The 15,359-nt window shown below is 38.8% G+C and overlaps 1 protein-coding gene across 1 annotated transcript; it reads left to right on the plus strand.

Moving 5' to 3' along the window:
• Positions 1-13,674: 13,674 nt before the first annotated feature.
• Positions 13,675-14,355, plus strand: LOC130469894 (uncharacterized). The gene is made up of 2 exons (XM_056839412.1): positions 13,675-14,022; positions 14,119-14,355. Exons 1-2 carry the CDS (start codon positions 13,675-13,677, stop codon positions 14,353-14,355), a joined length of 585 nt encoding a protein of 194 aa, XP_056695390.1.
• Positions 14,356-15,359: the final 1,004 nt, after the last annotated feature.

Raw genomic sequence — 15,359 nt, forward strand, 5'->3', positions numbered from 1 at the left:
GATTTGTGTGCCGCGATCTTGCCCGATTGAGGTGGGCAAGTCCCTATTTCATTTCTTTTCTTGTGATTTCATTTGAGAATTTCTTTTCATTTATTCTTGCAGGAGCGAATTCTTTCGAGGGATGCTCGGATTTAGTTGCAACCTGAATGTGGGTTGACAACATGCTTAGACGGACCATTGTCTTGTGGTCATCATCCTTTATGGTTTTGAGTTAGTCCTTACGGCTCAATTTTGCCACTACCTGGGTCCTTGATTAGGGGACTATGTATAGGTATCAACGGCGACCTTTGTCTTGAGGTCGTAAACCGGTTTATTTTTTATTTTTTGAGACATCCAAACACGGAACATCGTATAGCGTAGTCTGGGAATATTGTTTTTAACTTTGTATACTCTATATTTTCTTTCGAGCCCCCAAGAATTCGTGCTTGATGATCATTTCTTGTTGAAGAGGTTCCTTGGGGATACACATTTCGTAATGTCCTTGATCGTGTTTGGGATTGCGCTCGTAAGTGCGAGCGATCTTTGTAGTGGCGTGCTACTTTTAACAAAGCCGTGAGGTGCGACTTTCGGCATTTTTAAAGTCGAATGAATATGGCAGGGCCCTATAGAAGTCAGAGGTGTTTTTTTTTTGGGTCTGTGATCATTTTCGGCGCCCAAGCCTGGGCGTTAAAGATTTCGGCGCCCATCACTGGGCGCTAAAAATAATTTCTGGCGAGGTTTCTTGATGACATAGTTGGCCTCTTGTTCATTCGCTTATTTCACTTGGAAGTTCTATGTATTCTCTCTTCTTTTGTTTTTTTTCTTTGTTTTTAGAACGTGATGATTTTCTTGAGAAGCCGTAGCCGATTGGTGGACTACGGTGCTTGTTGCTTTGGGGAGATTATTTTAAGGAACTGTTGCTCTTAAGACGTACAGTTATTGCGATAGTTGGGCGAGTCTATATGGCCCGAGGAACATACCTTGAGGTGTAAGACTTTGATCGCTCTTATATTTTTTTGAACGTGTTCGTGAATGATGATATGTATGTGCGAACGAGCGTTCATACAATGGCCGTTGTGTGCGGTCCATTAATCATATTGCTTGAATTGTTTCATTTTTTTTTGAGCAACGACTGATTTTGAATAGTTTGCTTAGAAGCTTGATAGGGTTCAGGCCCATTCATGAAGTGGGCTCAAACATCGTGCCCTTTCGATTGTTCAAACATTTGCCTCGAGATTTTTTTTTTATTTTGCTATGGTTGTTTCGTAGCTTGGAGCTCCCAAGTATGCATGTTGGGATGCTTCCTTTTGGCGTACGATTTTTGTAGGTTCTTTCGAGAAAGATGCCTTGGGGTTCCGCTCGTGTAGGTGCGAGCTATCCCTTCCGTGGTAGGTAATATTTTGCTACCTTTAATCCTTAATGTAGAAGTCGTGTGGCTTGCATTTTGAATTTGGGCGATAAGTAGTCTTTGCCTCTTTTACACGTGCTCTTGGTCTTGCCTACATTAGTGCAACATGCCTTACTCTTTTTTTAGACTTGTACCATGGGACGGTTGAACTTATGGTGCGACGTAGGCTTGTGTGGCCTAACGGCGTGTCTTAGAACATTCTTCCAGGTGTTGGGATATCATTTGCATTGGAGTACTTCATCATGCCTTGTTCAGGTGCTCGAATAAGTGTAGCACCTTCTGCGTGGGTTTGCACGTCTTATTACTTCGTTCGATGCGAGGATTCATAGGTGTTTCTTTCTTGTTTTTATATCAGGGCAAGATTTAGCAAGCAGAGATATTCAGCGCCCAGGCTGGGGCGTTAAAGATATCGGCGCCCAGCTCTGGGCGTTGAAAATGATTTCTGGGCAGAACTTTGACAGTTTTTTTTTGATTTTTTTTTCTTTCGCTTTTGCTTTGGAACGATGTAGACTGTGTAACGGGCGCTTTATAGGGCGAGCGTTATGTGCAGTGGTTTGATCGGAGTTTTGGTGACTCGCGATTTTCAGTTACCCTTGTTAGTGGGGTGACTTTATATATTCTAAGTAGTGCTTTAGAATTTGGGAGGGGTTGTAGCCATTCTAAGGTTCGTTTTGCACGATTAAAGCTTAGGATTGAGCCCCTATGACATATGTATAGCATTAGCGTCGAGAATTTGCGATAAAATCGTCATTTCGAGCATTTTTAGAGTGTTTTTCTCAAGCCCCCAATTGTAGCTACGGGATTGGCTTGGTGCTATAATGCTTTGCATACGTTTTTATGCATTCATGGTGACACGGATCATGAATAGTTTGAACCAGACTCGTTTAGTGCGGGGTATGTTCGAGTAGTGATTTGCTACTTCTCTTGTAAATGTCGTATTGTGTGACATTGCCATGGTCAAGGTAGTCACATGTTGAAGTGTGCCTTGACTAAAAGCTAGGTGCCTTTCTTTACCCATAATCATATTTTAAAATCTTTTTGACTCACTTGCAACGTTGAGATGGACGCACACTAAGCTTAAACCAACGACACTTTATTTGTCCGAAGAAGTCTTTAAAAATCATTTGAAAATTATTTAAAATCCGAGTCCTACTGTGTACAATCCGAGGTGTCCTAAGTAGGTTGACTTATAGAAGGGTTCGTACAGGATTACATGAGTGAATCAAAATACTGTTACGATTTTTGGAATGCTGTCTAAGGATTTGCTGGAAGCCAGGGTGCAGGCGTCAAGATATACTTGTGCCCTTTTGGCATGTGCTTTAGGCTTTTAGGGCCATCTTTTCCAGAATTGCGGGAATATAAACCGTTTTCAAATTGACTTAGATTTACTTGGTGTATGTCTGCACAAAAGGTCAAGGTATACTTAGTTCTTTCCCTAGCTCTTTCATTTCACTTTTTAGCCCCCAGTTGCTGTTATGTCTTCCCATTAATGATGCTTTCAGATTTCGATTTTAGATGCCCATGTCATATTCCTGAGTAGGGTGAGCCTTGGTTAAGTGCCAAGTCCTATTAACAATGTACCATTTTTTTTTCAAAGGGGATTAGCAAGCATTTGAATTACCATGAACGGGTGCCCTGAGTTCGAAGGAACGATGGGGCGATGCCGTAGAACAATCCTCTTTATTGCAAGCTTACTGCCCTTACTACTTTATGGCGATCATGACTGTGTCTAGTGGTGAAAGAAAGTCTTTAAGTGAGTTAGTTCCCTTTAGGGAGGGTCAAGTCGAGTACTTTAGAGGTCATGGACGCTTGCGCTAGCCCCCATTCAATTGAGGCAGAGCGATCTTTTGAGTCTTGGCTAAGTGCCTAGGAGTGTGAGTGCTCCTTCTGGCAAGGGTACGTGCCCTTATTATTCTTCGATGTGTGCTTATTTTGGCATCTTTGATGACTTGGATTCTTCCTTTGACTCAAATTTTCTTTCGACTTGGATTGCAACTAATTAAATTTGAATAACGGACTTCTATTTTTTATTCTTGTTTTTCTATAGGCTTTAATATTGGTTGGACCGAATCATGGATTGCCTACGTATCCGCCTTAAATAAACATAATTTGGAATCAGGTCTTGCGTAGTTCTTAGCCTAGAAAATGGTTTTTTAGAATGCCGATTTTAAACAAGTACGTTCTGAGGTGGAAACATATTATTTGAAACGGTAGAATAAGTGAAGTTTATTATTATTTTAATCTGCTGCCTTGCGGTAAGCCAAAAATTTGTTTTATATTTTTGAGTACATGTATTTTTCGGTGGTACGTATATATGAATACGTGATGTACCCCTCCGAGCGTTCGTTATTTTTCCGTGCATGTGCGGATAAAATGACAAGCACTTCTGGACAAAGTTTGGCGAGCAGAGAGAATCAGCGCCCAGGCTGGGGCGCTAAAGATTTCGGCGCCCAGCTGTGGGCGCTGAAAATTATTTCTGGACGGATCTTTTTTGGTGCGCTAAATGCTTCTTTTTCTTTTTAGACCAACTTTAGAGACGCTTTCGCAAAGTTTGCTTTTTTTATTATTTATTATTTTTTGTACTTTTCATTTGTTTTCTTTTTTATTCGTGACTCAAGAAGGCTTGATAGATGGGTTGAATGAGATAGGATAAGTTGGGTTGTATAGCATAAGGATTACATCTTCTAGGACTCACAATTTGCAGCCTCAAGTTAGTGTCATGAGTTTACATCAACCAAGGCCAATGAGTAGCATGGGGACGGCTCAAGGGTATATCAACAGGATGTATCCAAACAAGTTATATGGTCATTATGCTAATGGTGGTGTAAGAGCAGGTTTGGACTTTGGAGATGATGGGCATGACGCACGTGTCAATGGCCGTGCGTGGTTTGCGGTTGATAACAAGTTCAGGAACAAGAGTCGAGGTAATGGTTTCTTGGTTTATGGCAATGAGAACATGGATGGGTTAAATGAGCTGAGCAGGGACCCTAGAGCGAAGGCGTATAAGGATTGGAAAGGGTAGACATCGTAGAACTTTATGATTTGGATTGGTTGACTCAATTCTCTTCCTTCGTTTTACTTGTGTAAATTTCGCACTTTGGGAGGTACGGGCTAAGTTTTTTATGGCTTGCTCTTTTCGCTCTCCCTTTTCTCTTTCTATTTTTTCTTTTTTGCTCGGGATTTCCCCCCTCAACATAATTTTTTTTATTTGGGCTAAAAGGTAGATGGTTGTTGTCTTTGAGTCACGAGGCGAGATTGAATGAGCCTCGTTTGGTAGGCCTATAGTGGACCTTTAATTTTAGTAGGCCTAAGGTGGACCTTTAATTTTTGTTGGCCTAGGGTGGACCTTTAAATTGTCTTACTTTGCAAGCGTATTTAGTCGTTTCTTAAAATGTGCAAATAGCGTAGATTCAAAATGTTATTTTTACCTTATTGAAATTTAACGAAAGAATTACATCGAAGATAATTTTTTGCTTCAATTCTTTTCAGATTCCGGTTTCCGGGATTTAACTGGAAGTTGTGATTTAGACTCAAACTTTCATTAACCTTTCTGATTATAACCCGTGTATGAATACAAGGAGGTGGCCTAGACTCAAAATAATGACGTGGCGTAAGCCTATAATACTTGACCAAGCAACTCTCAGACTTAGGCTAATTGGACCATAACTTTAGTTGGTTGACACTTCAGATTTTAACCCTTGGGTGTTCATTTGTCATGCGCCGTTTTAATGTTGGCAAGGTATTTATTTGGGGAGATCGAATTTCCATTTTTACAAGGCTAGAATCATTAGTGCGGCTTCTCTCATAGTGTGTATTGCTTTACCCCAATGGTAGCCTTATGGTATGCCGATTTGGGTATTTTCATGGTTGGTCATGTTGCATTCATGGAAAATCTTTTAGTCCGTACTTAGTAGTATTTCAAGGAGTGAGTGACTCGAGAGGACTATGATAGTCGTGACCCAATGTGATCATAAGCCTTGAGGCCATTAATTCTTGCTAATGGTATTGACACCTTAGGTTCACTTTGGGGGTTGTGCGACTATGGGGGAATGATTTCCAAAATGTGACTGTTTCCATTTTGCAAATACTATAATATATTATTTTTATTGGTGAGAGAGAGTATTGAGACCGTAGATTCTTAGCAAGGGATGACAATTACATATGGGTGATTATTGATTTAAATGTTAGGAAAGGAGACTCAATATGTTTTAACCTTTTTATTTGCAGAATGACACCAAGCATTAGGACCGATTCTATGGATAAGACAACTAAGACTTAGGATTTAGATTGTACTTTAGCATAACCTAGTCTAGACTCGGATTTACTTATTTTCCATTTTCCATTTATTTTTTTTTGAAGACTTTATTCGAACATTATTTTTTGAATACTTTGCCCATGTGACATTCAAGGTCGTTTAATTAGCATGCTCAGTTTTGGTGCCGAGCATTGTCGTCGTAGGAGGCCTAACAACGACTCAAAGAGTTATTTATTTTTATTTTTTGTCGCTTTTAGAATCGAGTGCCTTTTCATACGCTCTTGCAGCAATTTTTACGAAAAGTTTTTTTTTGCTACGTGTTTTTTTTTTGCGCGGGCACCGAGGCTGTTGTTCCTGACCAAAAGGCCAGGCAGCAACTTCAGCGCCCAGCAGTGGGCATGAGAAATTCTGGCGCCCAGCCAGGGGCGTTGAAAATGCATCCCTGGCTGGTTCTAGTTTTTCTGTCTTCTGTTTATGCGACTTCGATTTGCGTGCTTGCCTAATAACGTCCTTTACGCGTTGTGCAGCGTTTGTGGGATTCGTTACAGCCATCCCGAGCGTCGCTTATTTTTGTGGCAATCATTCGGGTTTGCGGAACACGTATTTCGGCATAACTCTTTGGCAAATTAGTCTATGAATGTTTGGGCAATTTTTAAGGTCGTTGGTTTTCTAGGATAGTTTGTCACACACAATCACATATTTCGCTACACATAACTAACATTCATCATGAGGCGATAATCACATCTCATGTAGTTTATGATAGGCTTCTATGGGTAGTTATTTGCGCCTGGCTTGGTACCGCTTCTATCGTAGATCCAACACATGCCCTGGTCGAGGTAGTGTCTTCAACAGACGAATTTCGCTCAAGAGGCCAACCCGCAAGTGCAAGCCAAGGGGGCATGCAAGCGAGAGGGACCTAATGAGCGAGCGATTGGGTTCGGGTTAGGTGTACTACCTGCACAAGTACCGAGTGGGCAACATGCGCGGCGTATGCACCCCCCTATTGGCGAAAAAAGGTATCCTTAGTCCCAACTACCAAGGGAGCCGAGATTCGTTATGCGGTTCTGCCCGTTCACATTAATATGCTGTTTTTCAGGTCGTCCCAACTTGATGGGGAAATAAACGCGGGGTAGGATCGTTTCACCCTTCGGCTATTTTGATTACCTACAAGCACGAGTATTTCCTTCACTTCCCCAGTGGAGTCGCCACTGTGAGGGGGTCGAAAAAGCACGAGGCTAATGCGTGACCTCGTCCCTCGTGGGTGTGACGATTCTTTTTATTCAATCAAGTGTAATTGGATTTCCTGTGAGTTTACACCCAATTGACTAGTAATATAGGAGTCGCCATTCAGTTTTTAACGACAATGAGAAAAACTGACAAAACCCGGTTATCGTGACATAAAGGGAGTGCAATTATGTTTGACCACGAAGGCCGTAGGTTCCCTTGTGATCCCTGGTGTGGGGATCTCTCAACATACACCCGCAAGGTAGAGATTGAGGGTTCGGGGGACTGTAACTACCGAGAGGAGTACTTCGCTCGTCGATAACTCCAGAGGCAGGATATCCTTACTAGCTCAGCATAAATAATTGAAGGGACATGCGTTAATTATTGAACTAATCTGAATTGATTTTCGGAATATGCAACATATAATACTAATTCGATCGTGATTATCTGATTTAAATAGCATTAAGGGACCTAGCATGATAATCCTATTTCCCAAAAATATTATATTTGTTAGGCGTGATAGAACAATCAGATTAGGTTAGTTTAACAGTTCATAAAAAGGGCGAGGAAAGCAGTTAAATCATCGAAAAGGGACACATTACGACGCACCCTTGAGAGGTGCGTCACGGTTCTCAGAAAACTAACCACTTTGACTTTGCTATTTCTCCTTTTTATTTAACGAATCTCAATTATGGGACAGGATACGTTCTGTTCGATTTATGGATCGATTGCGACAGAACGCGTGAACAATTTCGCAGCGAAAGGCTTAGGCTAAGGGTTGGAGTCAATACTCAGAATATAATTATGCGTTGTTGTGTGTGTTTTTCACGTCGAATTTGGGGCTGTATTTATAGGGAAGAGTTCGTGGAAAGATAGAATTGCACAGTTCTAATCCATAAAGAATTAGGAAAAAACACGTACCCAGGTATTTTCAGCGCCCAGGCCTGGGCGCCGAAGATTTCGGCGCCCAGAGCCAGGCGTTGAAAATAGGGTCTGGGCTGTTTTCTTTAGTCACATTCGGATTCCTGAAATCCGTAGAGTTTGAGACTTAATCGAGGCTTTTAGTGCGTATTAACCTTGCGACGGGATGCGTCTGGGCCCGTTACGAACTCTAGGCTCGTTAGGATTTTAATTAATACGTAACTCTTATTTTCGAATCCTATTAGGAATAGGATTCTCGCGGTTTTCTATCTCATTTAGGATTTATGTTGGAGTGCAACACCTAATTCTGACAGGTTTCTATCCTTTATGATTTGCCACTTTTAGAAGCTACCTTTTACGGCAGTTACTATTTTTAGCAGGTTTCCATAAATAGCAGGTTCCTATAAATAGCAGGTTTCGTGTGAAATGAAAAGGGGAATTGAGATTCCTTATTTTATAGGAGATGCGTTGTCAAGTGGAGATTTATGCTTTCATCATCGAACCTTTCCCTTTCGGGAATGGGGACAAAAGTAGGTGTCTACACCAGTATATATCTAGGTATGTACCAAGTTAACTTCGATAGACATTAAATAAAGACTTAGTCAACTCATTATTCAATTTCTTACACTAATTTTAAGTTGTCTTACTCATTCTATTTTTCTTATCTCCAAATCATACTACTTGTACATGTAAAATAACCATTAAAGATATCTTATTCTTATTTATGTAAGATTATAATACAACTGAGTTTTCACTTGGAGATTTATCCCAGCCGCCATCTCTATAACGTGTAAATATTAGATTAATGTGTTTTCTCTGTCAATTGTAGTTGATATATAAAGAGGTTTAAATAACACGTGTCACTTGTAGTTGTTCGATATCGAAAGAGGTTTTAAATAACTCGTCTATTTCCTCATCAACATTCAGTCTCGCATTTATCGGGCATTACTGTTTATTACATGTGTGTTACCTATTGTATACTTACTCATCAACATTCACTCGCACATTTATCGGGCATTGGAGTTTATTATATGCGTGTTACCTATAGTCTATTTCCTCATCAACATTCAGTCTCGCATTTATCGGACATTGGAGTTTATTATATGTGTGTTACCTATAGTAACAACATTCTAACACGTGGCGATTAAAACAACAATATCCATTACAATTTTAATTGTTGTTATTATTAGTAAAAACAAAAATCAACTACATATCCAGAGCAATTAAATGTGTAACACTACTAAGTAGTATATTGATTTAAGTTTCACTATTAGTTTCATAGATGAACCAACCGACCCCTTATTAATGTTAAACCAAATGTAATTACCCCTATGTCTCTAAGAGTTATTAGTTAGAGTTAAAGTAACATCATAACTTACTACGTACACCTTACTCACTAGTAGCCTTCTTTATGGACCCAATAAGTACAACACACATATTTATTGCAATAGAAATCAATCTTAAAAATGTTTACCCATGAGAAAGCCCTCACTCTAACCAATACCCATTATTTTGGTGGGGAAAATACGTATGGAGATCTATTTTATAGATTAAAATCTTTTAACTAAATCTCATACCCAACTACCACAAAATTTACCTTTTCACTTTGAGACTTATTAAGTGGGTCACTACCGAGGGATATCTTGATCCTTACTTACAGATAATAACTTAAATTTAGAACCATGTTTTTCTGACGGAAAATACTAACCCATTACTCGGTAATGACCAACTGAAAATACTTTAACTAAATCTCATACCCAACTACCACAAAATTTACCTTTCAACTTTGAGACTTATTATGTGAGATACTACCGAGAATTATCTTGGTCATTACTTATAGATAATAACTTATACAACCATGTTTTGTGAAAGGTAACTACCGAGACATAAGTAGGAAATTACCAATTGGTACACAAATATGGTGTTATCCATCCATGTCAATAGTTGGTAATTACCCACACATGTTCACCAATTTATAATACCAATACAGAAAACTCATACTTTTTATTTTGAGAAAAATAATGATTGTTTTATTATTTTAACAAATAATACCTCCATTTAAAAATTACTAATCGTTTTAGTCTGTTTCATAATGTTAATAATTTATTTTATTTATGAACATGAAAATTAACCATCTTATCCTACTTCCCCACAACACGTATATGTTTTTCCTCATGTTATCTCACTTTGTTCATTTTTTTCTACCTCCACCCCGCATGTAGTACACATTTATCTAAATTTATCAATATTTTTTTATATTCACCTATCTAGTGACACTCTAGGTCTCGTTTGTCTTAATATTTGTTCTAATAACAACCGTCAATATCATTTTTAAACGGAGGTAATAATGTAATATGCGTCAGACAATTATTTTTATTATTATATTATAATTTTATTTTGCTAGTGATTTTTAAATATAATTACAAAGTTTCAGACTTACATTTCGATTGTTATGGGTAGTATCTGTATTTCTCATAGGCCATTACCACACTCCAGATACAAAAAAGGATAAACATTTAGTCATTAATACTCTATGCCATTGTTCCAGCAGTGGTGGTCTTGATAATTCATGTAACCACTGCCAACAGAACTAGTTTTATTTGGTTACTGTTATTTTGAATAGTTACATTAGTGAACATTGTGACTTTAAAACAAATATCACTCAGATTCCTAGCTGAAAATGTCATGCTTTAAAACTTTTCATTGCTTCTGACTTAGTTATTGGGAAACGAAACAATGCAAGGCTACAAGACCTAGGTACCTACCATGCATTCAATAAATGACATATGATTCAGGTACCTACCAAGCATGGAAATAGTGGGATATGACCATTCCATTCAATAAATGTCCTTGTTGAAGACTTTAAATAGATTTTCAATGCTTTTTTCTAAAAGAAGTCAGGTATTCACTACTACAAAAATAGCCTAAGAAACCGTGCAAAACAAGGCAAAGAAACCTCACTTTATACGTGAAGGAAATATGTCCTTCACCCAAGGTGCATTAAGTCTAATACCAAGGTTCAGATGAATTGCGAACAATTAATTCAGTGAGATCAAGTGATCGGAACAGCTAGCTGGAGCAATGCTTCCGATCAGTGAGTTCTAATGGATATTAAGCTCACAACTTACTCTATACTGAACCTACAAGGTCACACCAATAACATGTAACAGATCACCGGATTAAATGAATCAGAAATTCATTTAATAGCTTTTCAAGAATTAGTTTTGGAAAACGTATTATACGATACGACCTTGCGTCAGAATCGTATATCGTATCGCGAAATTCGTAAGCGGGGCGAAACGAATAACCGTATCGTACGACGGTGATTCGTCGTATATGATACGATAAATAATAGCCGTAAGGCATTAGTCGCGAATACGAGGAGCATCGGAGCTGCCGCCCCGTCGAGCCAAGGGCGCAAGGCCCAACGAGCCACCGAGCTCGCGAGCAAGGAAGCATGCCAGCCCGGGGCGTCGCACAAGTGCGCATCAACCGCACAACAGCGCTGCAGCGAGCACGCAAGGCCCACAGCCCAGCTGCTCAGCTGCGCGCACTGTGGGCTTTGGCCTGCTGTGTGTGTGGGCGCAACTGTTGGCTTGCGTGTGGAGATGTGGCCGGTCAAGGCCATTTGGTCTTTGCCCGGTTACATCATTAATATAATTAGGTTAAATTATATTTTTTCCACACACAACACACAATATGTTTTCCAAAACCCCTAAACCTAATTCTAATATTACGTTCTTCAGTTTCCTCTCTGTGAAAACTGTTCATCCCGAAAAGTAAAAACTATTGAGTGATTGTCTAAGCTAGGATTATCAAGACGGATCTGAACGTGTCGGTGAACCAAGTAGAGGAACGACAAGTGGAGTTCTTTTTTCGTGTTCGTTGATACAATACTCGGGAAAACACGCTTCAAATGTAAGTTTGCTTAATCTGTGCTTTATACATGTTTCTTGGCTTTGGGGATTGTTCCGCACATGTTATGTATGTTTAACTGTATTTCCCTACAGTGGTATCATGAGGCTTGTGTATTCAAAGCATTTTTTAGCATGATTTTATTGTTATTGCTGTTGTCGGATTTTTTGTAATTTTTGTTGATTTATTCGGAATTATTATGAATTATAGGATTAATTGCGTAATAGGTTCTGAAATAAAAAAGATTCGTATTTTCGACTTTTCTGACCCTAATCTAATTGCAAACGATTTTCTAAGATCAACTCATGCGAACGGAATTGCAAAAACAGGCCGCGAAGTTGTGTTTTCTGGACGTTTTTGTTAATTTTCGAGTTAAAATTAATAAAAATTCGGAACGTTTTTCAATTAATTGGTCAACCTAAACTACTCGGAATTGATTGCAATTTTGACACAATGCTGTTCGGTATATTCTTGAATTATGGCAAATATTGCAGACGATTTCGTTAAGTATAAACCCAAATTCGTAAATTTTAGATCGCTAATTCATTTTGTAAATAATTTGGATCTAGTAATTTGGTTAATTGGGAAAGGGAATATAATTTCATGGTCAGTGGCGAATTTTAAAAATTATTGGATTAAAATTTTAAATAGTTTCGTTAATTTTAATCGACACTTAAACCAAATTGATTAAAATCTGAAATTTAAATTTTTATGACAATTTAAAGGTTTAGATTTGATTATTTAAAAGTTCAAATTTTCAGTTGAAATCGTTCGTTCTTAAAATTTGAATAATGTTAGCCTTGATTTAATAATTTTAACGAAATTGGATTGTTGTTAAATTAATTAAATCATAAAAAATTGTTATTTTTCGAAAATAAAAATCGTAAATTTTTTTTAATGAAAAATAACTTAATGCAAAAGTTCGTGAAATTATATATATTTTTTTAATTAAGTTGGTCTGTAGGCACGAACCAAAGGCAATATCTTTTGGTGTGGTGGACGTGTGACTCGACGAGCCACGCGGGCTGCCACGCCTGTGCCGAGCCATAGCAACACGGGCAGCAGCAGCGTGCTGCGTGCCGCGTGCGCTGGGCGAGGAAGGGGCGAGCAAGGCAGGTGCCTTGGCTTGCGATAGCTGCGAGCAAGCAAGGCACCTTGCCTTGCGTTGCGTAGCGATGAGCACGACGAGCACACAGGGGCAGCAGCGATGCTGCGGGTACGTGGGCGCGGCTGCGAGGCGCATGGGCCTTGCTCGTGTGCCTCGTAGGTCACAACGTGCAATGCTGGGCTGGGGGCAAGCCTAGCCCGCACATGCACACAAACAATTTTTTTTTTGTTTTCGTTGGGCTTGACTTTTATGTTTGAATTAATTTGGGCTAACGGGATAATTAATAATTATTTTATTTACTTGGGCCGGGCCGCGAGTTTTATTTTAATATTTAAATAATTAATTATCCGGAATAATTATTGGTTTGAGTGGGAGACACTAAATGAAATTAAAAATGAAATAATTATTTTAATTAATTTCGTAGGTCGCATTATTTTAATTAAATTCAATTTTAATTAGAATAAAGTCTAAGGATTATTAATTTGGAAATTGATTAATCTTTTAGGATGCGTTTATGTGAACGTGAATTTTAATTAATTCATGTAAATACTTGCATAATTAATTGGGCCATTCGTTTTAGCATACGAGTGGGTGAATGCATAGAATATATATTTTATGTAATGCAGGTACTCCAAGTGACTAGTATGGCCATTTAGGATAGTTAAATATCCCACTAATCTGGAACTAGCTGATGCTGAGTTGAGAGCTATTCAGGATTATAAAGATAAGCATAAGATATATTTAGAGTTTTTGAGCCAAAAAGCAAAAGTAGCCTGGCTGAAAGATGGTGATGAAAACACTGCTTTATTTCATCAGAGTATCAGAAGCAGAAATTTGAAAAATCAAATTTACATTATCCATGATATGGGTGGTGTGTGGAAGGATAATCCTACTGAGGTTGCTGATGCCTTTCTAGAATATTACAAGCATCTTTTGGGGAGTAAACATGAGTCTATAACTCCCGTTTTGAAAAAGGTGGTGCAATTAGGTCCTGTGTGCCAAGCTCACCACAAAGCAATTCTGAATGCAAACTACACTACAGATGAAGTTAGGGCTGCTCTTTTCTCTATTCCAGGAGCAAAGGCACCTGGTCCAGATGGTTTTGGTTTTCATTTTTACAAAGACTCTTGGCACATTGTTGGAGATGAAGTTGTTGCTGCTGTTCTTGATATGCTGCAGCATGGTAAAATTTTAAAGGAGCTGAATCATACAGTAATTACCTTGATCCCAAAAACCAAATGCCCCAAAGATGTGACTGAATTTAGACCTATTTCTTAATGTAACACACTATACAAGTGTATTACTAAGGTCCTGTGTGGAAGGCTCAGACAGGTGTTGCCAGACCTTATTCTTGAAAACCAAGGGGGTTTTGTTCATGGTAGGTTCATTGTTCATAATATAATGGTTGTTCAGGATATGGTGAGACAGTATGGAAGGAAGGGAGTGAAACCTAGTTGTCTCATGAAAATTGATTTACAAAAAGCATATGACACTGTTGATTGGCAGTTTCTCCAGGAAATGTTAGAGCACTTGGATTTTCCATAACACTTTGTGAATTTGATCATGCAATGTACTTCCACCCCTATGTTCTCTCTGATGTTCAATGGTTCCATGCATGGGTTCTTTAAATCTAAGAGGGGGTTGAGACAATGTGATCCTATTTCACCACTCTTATATGTCATATGCATGGAGTGTCTGTCCTGAATCTTGCATAAAATGAGTGATATGCCTCTTTTTAGGTTCCATCCAAGGTGTAGAAAGATTAAACTCACTCACCTGTGCTTTGCTGATGATTTAATCCTATGTTGCAAGGGTGATTATTCATCTATCTTATTGCTGCTTAAGGCCTTTAAGCTGTTTTCTGACTCTTCTGGCCTCAAAGCTAATCAACAGAAGTCTTCCATATATTGTCATGGTATGTCAGAAAGTGATGTTCAGAGGGTGGTAGATGTATCTGGTTTTACCAGAAGCTATCTTCCTTTCAAATATTTGGGTGTTCCAATATGCTCTAAAAAGATCTCAGTTGCTCAATGCAGCCATCTGGTGGATAAAATCATAGCTAGAATCAAAATATGGAGTTCCAAAAATCTTTCTTATTCTACAAGAATGCAGTTGATCAATTCTGTTCTGCTGAGTCTGCATATTTACTGGGCTCAAATTTATGTGCTGCTAAAGAGTGTGTTACAAGATATTGGGAAGATCTGTAGGGCTTTCTTGTGGAGTGGGCAAGCCTACAGCCAGAAACCTAGTAATATTGCCAGGGAGAATACTTGTTGTGGGAAGCAATTTGGTGGTCTGGGATTTAGGGATATCATTCTGTGGAATACTGCAGCAATGGGTAAATATGTTTGGGCACTGGTTTCCAAGAAGGATAATGTGTGGATCAAGTGGATTTCTTCTGTGTATCTCAAGGATGGGGACTGGTGGGAGTATAAACCTCCAGTTTCTGCAAGTTGGTTTTGGAAGCAAATCTGTAAGACAAAAGAACAACTGAAGCAATTCTTCACTCAGACAGACTTAAGAGTAATGGCTACTTATTCTGTGAAGCA

Source organism: Spinacia oleracea, chromosome 3 (assembly GCF_020520425.1).
Source record: "Spinacia oleracea cultivar Varoflay chromosome 3, BTI_SOV_V1, whole genome shotgun sequence".
NCBI lineage: Eukaryota > Viridiplantae > Streptophyta > Magnoliopsida > Caryophyllales > Amaranthaceae > Spinacia > Spinacia oleracea.

Bases quoted from the DNA above. Each gene is read 5' to 3' on its own strand.
- LOC130469894 (XM_056839412.1), top strand. From the start codon at position 13,675: ATGGGTGGTGTGTGGAAGGATAATCCTACTGAGGTTGCTGATGCCTTT. The intron at 14,023-14,118 runs GTAATTACCTTG...TGTATTACTAAG, and splicing joins TAAAGGAGCTGAATCATACA to GTCCTGTGTGGAAGGCTCAG.